Source organism: Opisthorchis viverrini (assembly GCF_000715545.1).
Source record: "Opisthorchis viverrini unplaced genomic scaffold opera_v5_182, whole genome shotgun sequence".
NCBI lineage: Eukaryota > Metazoa > Platyhelminthes > Trematoda > Opisthorchiida > Opisthorchiidae > Opisthorchis > Opisthorchis viverrini.
Genome location: NW_008751838.1, coordinates 883,746 through 897,048, shown reverse-complemented (window position 1 = coordinate 897,048; position 13,303 = coordinate 883,746). Strand labels below are relative to the sequence as shown.

Genomic DNA, 13,303 nt, shown 5'->3' with positions numbered 1-13,303 from the left:
GGTATCTAGGAAAAGGGAACACCCTCATGATTGGTGAGTTACTCACAAAAGCAAATACATGTGAACTGCATTCCAGAGAGCCGTCTTCATCACAGCTCCTTTTGCCCAGCCCTATGCTGAAGCATGAATACCAACCAGTAAACTCATTCTGGTCGACAACTTCGGCTTTCCTGGATCAATCACACTGTCGGTGACACTCGAGCATCAAGCTATTCAGTATGTAGCTGCATGGTTTTCCGAACAAAAAGGCCATGTCAGCGTCTCCAATACTTGGTTATATCGCCTTTACTCACACATTTTCTGGTTTAACCAACATGCCCTTGATATGCGGTTGATAGCTGATGAAGTGAAGCCAAATTACCGTAAGGCAGCCAAATCAGTAAACAAGGTAATATCTTCCATAGAATGAATATAAGGGCAAAATCTGGTCCGTAAACTGTGCGCACATTTTGAGTCAAGGGAAGTTTCCCTATCAATCGACAGTTGCTCAAGCTAGCTGAAAAGTCTGCACGATAGTGAATTTAGTCGATGGTATATATATATATATATATATATATATATGCATCTTAGCTTTTGACCTATTTGTGTGCACAGTGCTGGCCTGTGAAGCTTAGCCTTTGTGAATTCTGGGATAAATTTTTGTTTCACTGCTGTAAGGACCCTAACTGCAATGTGCAGGCATCAATAAAGAAAACGAATGAACTCATCATCGGAGTTTGTGATACAAACTAAATGCATTCAAGCTAAACCATATGATAAATCATCCCTTGATACATAGACACATAGTGACTACGCATCCTTCTTTCCGTTACTTTTCCTTATCTCGAGATAAAATGTCTTTCATCAGCACTTAAACTTTCTTATGCTGACTATATTTTTGGAGGTTTGGAGTAGCAAAGACAAACTCAAATTAGGTGTATCCAAGTTATAAAAGAATATCGCGATCGTAAGGACCGGTTGTCGGTACATGCAAGTTATGAAAAAAGATGGTGTTTATGCTTTAGTTGCATATGTCATTTGGTAAAGAAAATCGTCACGTTAGGAGATGAAACGTTCAACGATGGTCCTTTCTTGTTTCCGTTCAAGTAATCCACTGAATACATTTATTCCTGGTTAAATGCTTGAATATTCCGGCGGCACAGATGGTTTACACAACGCAAAAGAGAAAAGAGAACTTTTACCACTCAGAAATCTTCCTCACAAGAGCACTTAAGTTATTTACGGAGGGAAGAAATATTTAGACCAGGAAATCAGTTTTTAAAGCCACAGTATTTATTAGGTAAGCATTTCATTTAAGCGAAAACCAGATGAATAATTTTGGTTTTCTCAATACTAGGGATTCGCTAATTAGCGAAGACAGGGAATGAATCCAAAGCCTATTGGAAACCAAACTGGATAATTTGCTTACAAACATTCAAACACCAGGAAAGGTGACATCGGTACATTGTGACCGGAAGTGTTATTGGTGGAATTGTGGCTGCGGACTAGAGGGACCATGCATTAGGGCCATCCAGGCCTCTTCCATCAAGAAGAAAAAAGAACCCGCACACGCGCCTGCGAAAAGAGCGAATGATGATGCAAGGCCAGCCTGAGTGAGAATATCATATATCGGTCCATCCACGTACATCTGGGCACATCTGGGACCCCATATATCGGTCCATCCACGTACATCTGGGACCTACAAATGGTGATGAAACATTAGTAAACAAACTTGCCAGCTCAGGGAAAATTTAAAAATAAGGTTTTGTAAAACGAAGTTTTATAAAGTATTATGCATTTATGACTTTTATGGTCGCAGATTTGTCGCGCGAAAAGATACTCCTCCTTAAGGGTAATATCCATCCACCAATCAATTTATAGGATATTTTTTGAGCAGAATGATTAATTCACAATCAAATTGCACAGGTTCTAATGGTTTTGATCCTTCACCAATCAGTAAAGTAAAACTTAGCACTTCCGATGTTCCTCCTCATCCCAAGTGCTGATAAGCATGAGAGCATTCGTGTGCCTGCAGAGAACGTATCAACAATGGATTCAATCAAAATCTCGATACAGTCTCTAGATAGGTGAAAATAAAGTTAGCCGACACGATATTCTGGAATCAGTAAGTGCCGCTGAACGATATCAGACAAGGCTTAATAAGGTCTCGAACTTACCTTGTAATCGTCAAGTGAACTGAACAGCTTAGCTCGTTGTGCGCTACTTCAAGGTATCTTTTGATGAAATTTCCTCAAGCAATGCGAACATTCTTCTTGAAAAAGCACTCTAATGTAAGATGGGTCATATACTACTGGCGGATTTTAATAACAGACTTAAAATATAGAATATGTGTAAATTTATTATTTATTAATCAACTTCTCACAATAACACCAGAGTTTGCTGGTTCTAATGAAAGCTACACAATAACACTGAGCAAGCCCAACCACTTCATTGTGAGAAATATATTCTGAGAACTTTTTCAGGTGCAGTACAAAAGCAGTTAAATTTTTAGTTGTTCCGCATCCTGAGTTGAGCAGCAATAAATTTAACTTGAACAGCCGAGATTCCTTTCCTGCATAACTCCATGCTACCAGGCGACCTCAGTCTCTCCATGGTGAGTTAGTAAACGTATAAACTAAACGCATTCTCTCCTGAGTGTTCATATGCTGTCTGTCGGTTTTTGGTTCGGTGTGTGCACACCTATGCTTGTCAATTTGTGTGGTCCGCAAACAAACCAGCAATAATCAAGTGGGTGGAAGTGAGCTTTTCTGTTCCGCAACGAATCCAGTTCTTTTTCAATGTGTAGCTCTGCGCATCTGTTACAAACAGACATCAAAGCCAAGCATCCGGTCCCTATTGTCTAAGAAGTGATGCCAAGAAACTTAGTGTTCTCAGTGACTGGCACGATGTAATCGATATCGAGTTTAAATTCTAATGAAATGCACTGGTAGAATAACTGCTGCCAAATAGCCAGGGCTGCTATGGTCTTACGGTGTCTGTTTCGGTGATCCATTTAGGCAGACAAACTATGCCCTATTGATAATAGTGTTACCATTAGTATCCTATTGGTTTTGAGCCAAACTCAAATTGTTACATAGAGTCACCAGTTTGAACTAGCGATTGTCTGACCTTAAAACATATGCAAAGCTTGCTGTATACGACAGTCACACGTTCTCGGGTTTTGCCAACTTCCCGTTTTGACATTAACATTAAGATTTTGCGCTGTTCTTTCAGCTATAAATAAATGAAACTCTTCATTCTGACGTAACTGAATGTGTTTTTAAATTACAACCATATCGGGGTGTATTTTACAATAGTAGTATGGAATGAGTCACAAACGCCTTTGGAGCATTCATCAAGCAAGAGTACTCGTTTGCAAAATATCTCTCAGCAGTTTTGTTAGCGGATTTATGCTATCCTGGCGTGAACTTTCGCACCTCATAGGTGCACATCTCCGCTCGTTCCCCAGAAATAAAAATCGGAATGAAACTTCTCCTCAAGTGGACAAGTGCGCAACCTTTCAAAAAAGACTCCCAGCCATTCTGATAGGAAAATACTAAATCGCAGTTCAGAAAAAGAATAAAGGAGACTGACTGCAAGTGACTTCTCGTTGAGTTGGCAACAAAGTTCCCTGACGATAGAAAGCTATGTGAACGGAAAACCGTATTAATTCTCCTTGAGGAACTGACTTTGGGTAGAAATATTTCTGGGCGAATACAACAAAAATACATGTTCTTTTACGCGATTTAGCGGTGTATCTGGTATTATGCAAACTGATGACCTGACCTAAAAACACATGGCCCCGAAAATGTGGTGGCGAACCTCAAACCTAAGGCCTAGATGGTATCGTTTATTGCCCTGTAAAATTCCAATACCACAACAAACTGCTTTGTAATTGCTCGCTGAGGAACAAGCTCAATGACAATTCTAGTGGTTTACTGAAGTGACATTTGTAATCCATAATAAACTGTATAGTTTTATTTGCTCTTCTGGAATGACTTTTCCTCAACTATTCAGCCGTCACACCTCCAAATACTTACAGACAATTTCAATTCACATTTTTAATTGGATTCTAAATCGTGCGAAAGTATTCAAAATGAAGGATTCCTAAGCAATTTCCTAAGGTCAAACGCCATATCTGTAATCCTAGCAGAAAGAATAGGCAGTTTATTTAAAATATTTTGCGTTGTGACTTCTGCGACTTCCTATCCTCGAAACATTTAGTGATGAGTTTCCTTTGGCGCACGGAAATTTATCAAAAAGCGCTGCTAGTAAACATAGTAATATCTAATTTTATTTTCATGACTACCTGTGTTTTCCATTATATTTCTCTGGTAATTTACGTGCAGTATTGTACCACTTTATTTATCATTCCTCGCAGCACATTGTTTTCCCTTTTTTAAATCTTCAGAACGGGATAATAATACTTTAATATATCTCCATATTGGGGACTGGAGGAAAACTCAAAGTGTGCGAACCAATGAACTTACAGTAAGACAAGCAGGCTGCTTGGAAACAGTCAGTTTTGTTCTCATTAATCTTAACTCATAAGTACTGGGCGAAAGACCACGCGAACCGTGGTCTTGGTCAGCAGAAAAACGCGTATATTCTCAAAAGGACAAAATAATCGTCTCGTACAGTGTGAGCTTACTTTTTTATATTTCTGAATCTGTGCTCCAAGCACGATTTTTGCCAAATTGTTAGACAGCTGCATGGTAGCAAATGGATCTCTGAAGAACAAAGAACCGTGCTAAATGCTTGACTTTCTCCCGACCATGTATTTCGAATTCGACGAAGATTATTATGGGCAACATTGGGGAGCACCAATGGGGTCCCCAATTTTAGGACTTACAAGAGAAGTTCTCTAGGAGATTCCCACTGTAGAAATAAATTCAAAAACACCAATCAGCAATAAACACATCCAACTACAGCGAACGTTCCAAAGAAAATTTCCGAAGACGTAATTTACAATGAAAAGGACAATAGTAGGAAGCTAACGACTTTGTCAAAAGCCTGTCATGTAGCTGGCTACAAGCAGCAGCCTAAAGAACATATACCAAATCTTTAGCTACCATGGTGATTATTCAAAATGCCACAAACACAGCGAATCCTTAAACGGAGCTAAAGGTCTTGTAACATAAAGCAGGTTTTGGTCAAGAGAGACAGCTCCAAGAATATTTCCATGAAAATGAATATCCAGGAAACCTCATTCGGTGAGCGCCCAATAAACAACTCTACTAATACAACAGCATAAAGCGAGATTAAACAAACCATCCCTTCGCATATAAAAACGTTTCAGAAATGAGTGCAAGATTGTCTTGACCGTATATTAAGATACTGTACAAAGGTTCGCCAGACACATTGTGAACAGTCCTATCAAAACCCAAAGTAAAATTTAACACAGCACCGAAGACCAACGTCCTACACAGAATTCGGTGTACAGAACGTGAGAGACACTGCGTAATACAGACAGGGAAGGAGGTTTCTCACGGCCAACACAAAGGCAAACGTGCTGTCAAAAGAAACGGCCAGTGTTCATTCGTCCTCGTGCAAAAAGATTAGAAAAGTCACGAAAAGGGGTGGGTAAACTTACCCATATTAGCCCATGCAAAAACATAAAAGAAAGCAGAGAACTGGAGCGTGGTGCTGAATTGAAACTGTTACTGCAAATCACAGTAATATCCGCCAAATCTACATACCACCATTGGCAACAAAACTACGACCGTACTGCTCAAAAAGGCAAGAAAAACCAGATGGACCAAGAAAATAATCAAGGGTACTGGAACACATTCAAACATGTAACATAAAGCAACCGAGCGAAGGACGAATAACTCCTTAACACAAGAATATCCTAATAGCCAATCGAACGTGAAGAACTATACTGGCATAAAACTAGCCACTGAATTAGGCAGAGATAAAAAGTACCAAGAAAAACCTGAGAGAAAAAGACCGCAGGGCAATAAAAATGAGAACGGACCAAATGAATCAAAGAAAAACTGCAAAAATCAGAGACCACAGTAAGAGGTAAACTAATAACGGGAGGACAGATAGTCACTCATCAGGAATGAGAAACCAGCTGAGCATAACCAAGATAAAAGTTTTTATAGAGAACCTACTCAGCGTACCGCTCACTCACGAAGAATACTGATTGCAACGGAGCTCTATTCTCAAAGTATCAATAGGATTCCACGAAAGCGTATCCAGTCAACCAGAGGCATTACAGATATCAGCTTGTCTTTGGAAACTACACGGCCTAAAACAACTGAGGATGGTGACGAAACTTGTGCAAGCTATCTGGTAAGTTAGGCGAACAAATCAACGTCTACGTGCTTGACTGCCATAGTTTTGCCTTTTAAAATTGTGGAAAAGTCTAGTGATGCGTATCCTGATGTTGGAATACTTCACAATTTCTTCGTGCGGCGTAACTCTTCCCAGAAAAAATGAGAGTACGAACCGCAAAGCATTGTTAGTTGCATGTTTGATTGCTGTAAAATGTGACTTCTTTCCTCAAAACGGTATCAGGTACGCGCCAAACACCATGGTGCGTGTAGAATGCACTGCGAAACATCATTTTGTCTCCTGATCAAATAAAGTGGGAGTTCTTACTTGCTTGCTCCACTGGTTCGTATGCAATCTAATGAGTTGAAATAAAATCCACGTGTTTTTGTGTTTTAAAGATAGAATGCCTCAGAGCATATTAGCCATCAAAACCAAAGCCAGTTACGTTTGTATGTAAGCAACATTTACTATCAGATTATTTATTGCCATCAGTATCTTCCGCAGCATGTTGAAGTACAAAGTTCCTGGTTCGAGACTGCTTATTGTGGCCTCGGAACCGCATCGGCTATATCCGCCATATGCATTGGTTATATCGATGCTCTCGGGCGTATCCACGCTGATCACGCATATCAGTGACAGATGAGAGAAATTATCAACCGGATCAAATAAATGTCCTGGATTGCAAACCGCGCTGTATTAGCACTCAACAAAGTGATCAACCAGGTGTCCAAGAAAAGTTAGCCAAGGTAGAAATAGAATCAATCAGTGGTTTACCCATGTTTATTAGAGGAAATCAATGGCCGTGAGAAAAGACCGGGTGCTTTTGAGGAAACCCGGTGGCTTAAAGGTAATCCTATTAGTAGCTACCTGAAGTAAGCCGGGTTGTCAGGTGTTGATGGACAAAGGAAAGAGATCAAAGTACCAAACGTTGTCATAATCAAACGGGGTAATGTTATATTAGACGGCTGATCGGATGATTGATCAGCAATTACCATCAGCCTAAGGAATAGAATCCTGCTAAGTGGAATATTGGACCGTACAACTTCTGGTGCACAGTCCCAGTTATTTGAAAAATGGAAACTAGTCAAACTAGGATCATAGACGACGGTTACGTGCGTGAAAGTTACGCAAGTGAGTGCCCTTACAGACATTGCAAAGAAATGTTGTAACGTATCTCTACCATTTTACGTTCGCATAAGTCATTCGTATATTTGTGTACAGGGCCCCAATCACTTGGTTGTCTCGTGATACAGTACTTTAAACACCCATATGTTCAAATTTCGGAGGTAGATATCTTGTGAGACATACATGTGTTATCGTTGGTACCCGTGGCAACACCGTACGGAACACCAGTGGTTATTTTGTGATTAACTTTGGTCTAATTTATCCCAGAAAGTGTCCACCACTAGACCATTAGGTATTGTTTCAGACTTTGAATCTCCAATTCAGTGACGCATCGAAAAAGAACACAAATGTGACAATGGCGATTTTCCAAGAGTTGATTAATCGGCTATCGCCAAAACTAAATTGATACAAGTGAGGTTCTGCAGGTTTTTGGGATCTTTTTTTAAACTCGGACAAGGATTTGGAAGAACAACAGTCAGAATTCATTTTCTGAAACCGAATGGAATTCAGGAGGTGCTTTGCAGGAGACGATGTATACCTAATTTGTTGCAACAGGCTAAGTGCTTTCCGCATTCCTCAAAATAAATAAATGAAAGTGGACTTGTACGCCCACAATTTTGAGCTTGTTCGTAATGAACAATTTGTATTTAAACGGGATAATTTCTTCATTAGCTCCTAATGAGTGCTGGGTTAGACAGTTTTTACAGACGGTATCTACCGGACCGTTGACCACAAACGATGTTCCCCTCGAGCGCTTTACTCCGAAGCTTGAGCGGTTGATAGTATACTTCTTGAAGCGGCACAACAACGGTGAACAAGTGTATGGAACTGGTGAAATGAAGAAGGTTTTTACTTCGGGGCTATTTATTGAAAAATACTAATTGAGCTGTTACACATTATTGGACAGGGAAGTGAAACTCTCATATGCATCTCGTTCATAAAAACTATGTATCCGTCCTCTTCTTGAACGTGTCTTCCTGAATTTTCCCTGGCTACCCATTGACCATCACTCAAACGCAAACGAATGCTGCAAAGTGATTTCACAAACTCCGTAATAAATCTCACTTTTCAATAGACGCGAAGCGGAATTATGCGAAAACCACATACTACTCCCATGCTTCATCAGTAGTATCCACTGTTACATTGGTAGCTGACGGTAGTCTTGGCACCTCATTTTGGAAAACGGAAAGAAGTCCTCACCTAATGAAAAACTACCGCATTTTTCAAGTTCTACTATAAGTGTTATGGTAGTTCAACAACTGTCGTAAGCTGCAGTTCGAATTTTAAAAACGGATTCATATCTGAAAGCACTTTTTGGGAATCAGTGGACAAGCGACTGCATTATTTGGACGAACGAACAAAAGAAACAAAACACATGTATAGGCCAAATATTCTTCTGCAATGTTCTGGAGACTTATTTGCATCTGGAAGAGTAGGTTCTCCAAATAGAGTTGTCGTTTAGTACTTTTGGATGGTTAGTGGGAACCGACTTCATCCTTATCAAAAATGGGTACTTTTCCTAGGAGTTATCTTTGATAATACAGGAGAGGATGAACATTTTCTGGAGGATAATTCATTCATTGCCTGATAAAGTCGGGACTGTTGCACTTATCCTTTCAAACTAACCGCCTCATAATCCAAACTTAAATCTCACTAGAAATTTCTGGATTTTTGTGACAAAAAGGATGCATGAAAACTGGCTCACCCTTTACAACACAAGAAATGAACAATACGGATTGATGCCAAAACCTGTAAGAGCATTTACTGAAAGCTTCAACTACCAGTATGCTAGCGTAATGTATTTCAACAGCAAAGAAGAATGCTTTAGTCTTGTTGAAGTTTCCATCTCCCCTCATAACACTATCCCAACCGTGATAACACTTGTGCTATCTCCGCAGACGTAACCATTTGGAAGAAGTTCAAGGACCATTAATCATGTGATTCTGAATATATTCATTTCGGTTGGCAAAGAAGACTCATCTGGAAAATAAGTTAGTGTATCCGGATCTCTCTTCCCCCGTTGTGTCCCAAGAACAGTGAAATCGGTCGTGGACGGTTAGAGAGTTTTCAGCCCACTGTCAAGAAAGTGTGTCCATTCTCGTTTTGAAATTTATTCGTATTTTGTGTGAAAGTTGTCTAGCCCATATTTTGTTGTTCCACTGCCTACTTTTGTTTCGGAATCTTGTGTATTCGGGCGCGCAGAACGTGGAAGTGAATGTTGTCATGCTAAAGCGTGAAATGCTTTGCTGCCAGTGTAGGTTTCTCGCCACACATGTAGCGTAAAACCCTCAAAACCATTTGAACTTTTGACCAGGTTAGATCGGATCACTGTTTGAACCGACATGTAAGCAGAACATTTATCTTGAGGGAACTGGCAGTACTTGCGACAGGTTGTTGCCTACGGCCACCTAAAGTTTCCGCAAATGGACGAAGGTCGTGTGACCTGCATTTGACTAACCGTCTTGCCGTATATTCGGTTACCCCGTGAGACGACTACGCGACCGCCTGGCTCGCGTGAGAACTGTCTACTTAGCTGTCCCTACTTTAACTGTCTCTCCTTCACTCTGTCGCCTTTCAGCTCCTCCAAACCCACAAATTTCCGGACGGTTACGCACGCACACAGGCCAACACGCATAGACCCTGCACACCGATGCACGTACATCCTACGCCTACAAACCACTGCGAGCGTCAAGAGTGCTATATGCAACAGGCATGTATACAAGCCAGCGGCAGAGCGACACGCAGAGGTTGGATGGCTCAGCTTGCGCAGTGGGCGTGTGGTGATGATGTCGTTCACAAAGAAGCACACATACGCACACGCCAAGCGCGCACACCTTACAGCCAAGCGCACACAAACACTGTAGTGCTGAACAAACTACAATCACTGACACTGATGTCTTAATTCGCAGCAGTTAAGAAGACGAGCTTGGGTTTGGTGATTTTTACGTTCTTGAACCACGTCGTTATCTAACACATGCCTCTAACTGCCAATAAAACACCAGTACTAATAGGCAACCCGTCTCCTGCGTGTGTCATCCAAGTGTGTGTTGCCGGTGGCTCAGACCAGACAAATTTGTTCGTTCTCTCTGTGGCGGCCTGCTTGTAATCCCGTAACACGACCCTGAAACCTGATTCACCCAGTTTCTACTGAAAGGACTATAACTAAAGTGTTGTGTAGGAAAAGAACACTGTCTGAAACAAACAAAATGCTCACAACTGGATTATCGGAATCTGGTTTATGCCAAAAACACGAGGATCTTAATAATGATGGAGATTTATGTGAACAGCCGCCGGCAAAGCTGACAATTCGCATGGCAGCTCAGGACAGTTCGTATTTTGACTCGGTGATTAGTTCTTTCGCGGGTCAAGTAAATCCGATTGAAACTGTGAACTACAGTGGTAAGTACAGTCCATCAGGGACGCATTCTGCGGAAAACTCCGTGAGTGACAGTGATGCGAAACCCCACCCACCTGTGTGCGTCAATGGAGTGCTACCGAATGCTTTCCCGGTTGAGAAAATGTCACGAACCAATCTGTATATAAAGGGGTTGCCTGACAGTTTCAACGATGATAAATTGTGGAATCTACCCCCGCAAAGTGACCAGATCAAATCGGTGAAAGCAGCTACAGATGACGATGGAAAATGTCGTGGTGAGTCAAACAAATTTTCACACTTCCTAATTGGAAACTAATCGAAATGACATTTAGGCAACAAAATGATTAATCTAATCACGGACAGTTTAGTCATTGTTTAGTTGCAGCATTTAAAAGAGACAAGTGGCTACTAATGAAATACCACTCCAACACTTTCGTTAGTACAACGGTTGTTGTTCCAGTGTGTGGCGAATCAGGCAAAAATCACGTGACCACTTAAGTTAATTGCTTTACTAATGAGATCATGAATAGGTTTACATACTAAGATCACGTCGATGGTTGGTTGTGATTTTCTTTTAGAATAGATCAACTCAAGGCTGGCGGGTTGAAAAAAAATCCGACTGCCTAGTTTATCCCAACCGGTAACTTGTGACCACGTTTATTTACAGCACAAGGCAACAAGGGGAAAGCACCAACCTGACCAAGTTGGTGACCTGCTCACATGACCTGATGAGGCTCCTGTGTCAAAAGCGATAATTTGCCCATTTGAAAGCCACCTATTGTTTACCAAGGCAATCTGAAACACCGGATTTGGTCTGACGGAAAATCCTCCGTTTACTTAGTAAAAAACCTGATAAAACTTGCTTTGCTATTGAGATGATCAAATGGGCCTTGTTTTTCCCCACTGCCATCTCAGTTTCTATAAGTGCCTGTTTCCACGTGGGTCTGATTTAGTCTTCAAGTCTGAAATGATACCGAAAGCAATTTTTAGGCCATTTGAAGCGACTTTTGTGCAATACAAGCAGTTAAAGAATGTTGTAGGCTGGGCATTTGGACACTTCTCTTCCTAATGCCATTCTTGTTTGCAAAATGTGTTTGTGCAGGTAGATATTAGACTTTGCACCGAACTCCATTTGGTACTTCTGTCAAGATTTGGCCTGAGGAGACTGTGAATATCAATCACTATTTTTTGGAGCGTTTTTAGTCCTCTTGGCGGAGAGCATACCCATTAAACTTTACCTACTCATATATTCTGACGGTTAATAACCGCTTTAGTTCAGCTACTTAAATCAAAGTTTCACATGCTGCTGGAAAGATTTGCAAACCCTGGTTAAATATCCCAGGGTGGCGGGATTCTAAAAAAAATCAACCAGTGTTGAGTGTTAACGACATCTACCAATGTAATGTAGTAGATATTTCTAGAAACCAGAGAAACGAGTTAAGCTTAAAATATATTTGATACCTTACACAACTCGCATTTTTGTGGGAAATGAAATCTTGGCAGCGGTAGTTCTGGTGCATGTAATGTCAAAAAGTGAGACACAGGTTAAGAAATTCGGCTGTTGCAGGTGCTGCCGTGCCCAGTGGCAAACAAAAGGTGTTTGGGAAATCGGTATGGCAACCAACCAAAGGCAACGGACATCTGTCTCCCAAACGCCTTGGTAGTGAACACTGTGAATACGTTTCTCCAACCGATGCATATCGGTTTCCTCTCTTCTGGCCACGATTCTCAAATATTTTCTGGGATAGCAGATGGTACCCTGCAGTGTAATACTATGTAAGTGCTAACTAACTGTCGCTCTGTAAGGTTCGAAGTCACCATACTTTGCCTATCGTTTGGTACAGACTTGTTATGTAGCGGCGGTTATCTCAGTTAAGGGATGTTATGTATAATCCAAGCCAAAATTTTTCAGTACATACAGGTGTTTCACAACTGTGCTACGAGTATTAGTGATGTAAATCAGTAGGTGCACCAGCAGGGAGTTGCGATTCATCAGCTGTTACCAAATTTAAAAAAGTACATAAGGACAACTGAGAAAACAATGTGGTTTGTCACTCGCTGTAACTTCACTGGTCTGTTTTCAGACTGGGACACTTGCTCTGACGAATATTCTGATGCTATTTTACGGGCATCAGGAACGATATCCTACAAAGATGATGCACTCACACATTCTGACGTAGTTAAAACAGTGTAGTGCATAAAGACCCCTCTATTGGTTTCCACGCATCTTTTCTAGCTTGATCAACTCAAACAAGGACGAAAGCAGTAATGGGCTGCCGTTAGACTTTAACGATATTATGAGTAACGCTAAAGCCATATAGTCCGTTTGGTAGCTGTAAAATACTTCGACGGAGTTAATGTTTTGCTGTGTGGAATTTTTCTAATCTTAATCAAAACTTTAGGGGAATTTGTGTGTAAAACTAAAGGAAAATAGCTGGTGCATAATGAGTTGCTTCAGATGCAACATTACTGGCAGCTTTAATTTCTACTTCAGCTTTGGTAACTGGCTAAGGTCTTCATTTCGTTCAGTGAAGTCCAAAAGGT

General features: G+C 40.8%; 1 protein-coding gene across 1 annotated transcript in view; it reads left to right on the top strand.

Annotated features, from left to right (window-relative positions):
• Positions 1 to 10,271: 10,271 nt before the first annotated feature.
• Positions 10,272 to 13,303, top strand: part of T265_14362 (hypothetical protein) — a gene marked incomplete at both ends in the record, with an annotated part of 60,440 nt that continues 57,408 nt past the window's right edge. The window contains one exon of the mRNA XM_009173302.1: positions 10,272 to 11,034. Within this exon, the coding sequence (XP_009171566.1) occupies positions 10,590 to 11,034 (445 nt within the window). The remainder of the gene's footprint in view (positions 11,035 to 13,303) is intronic.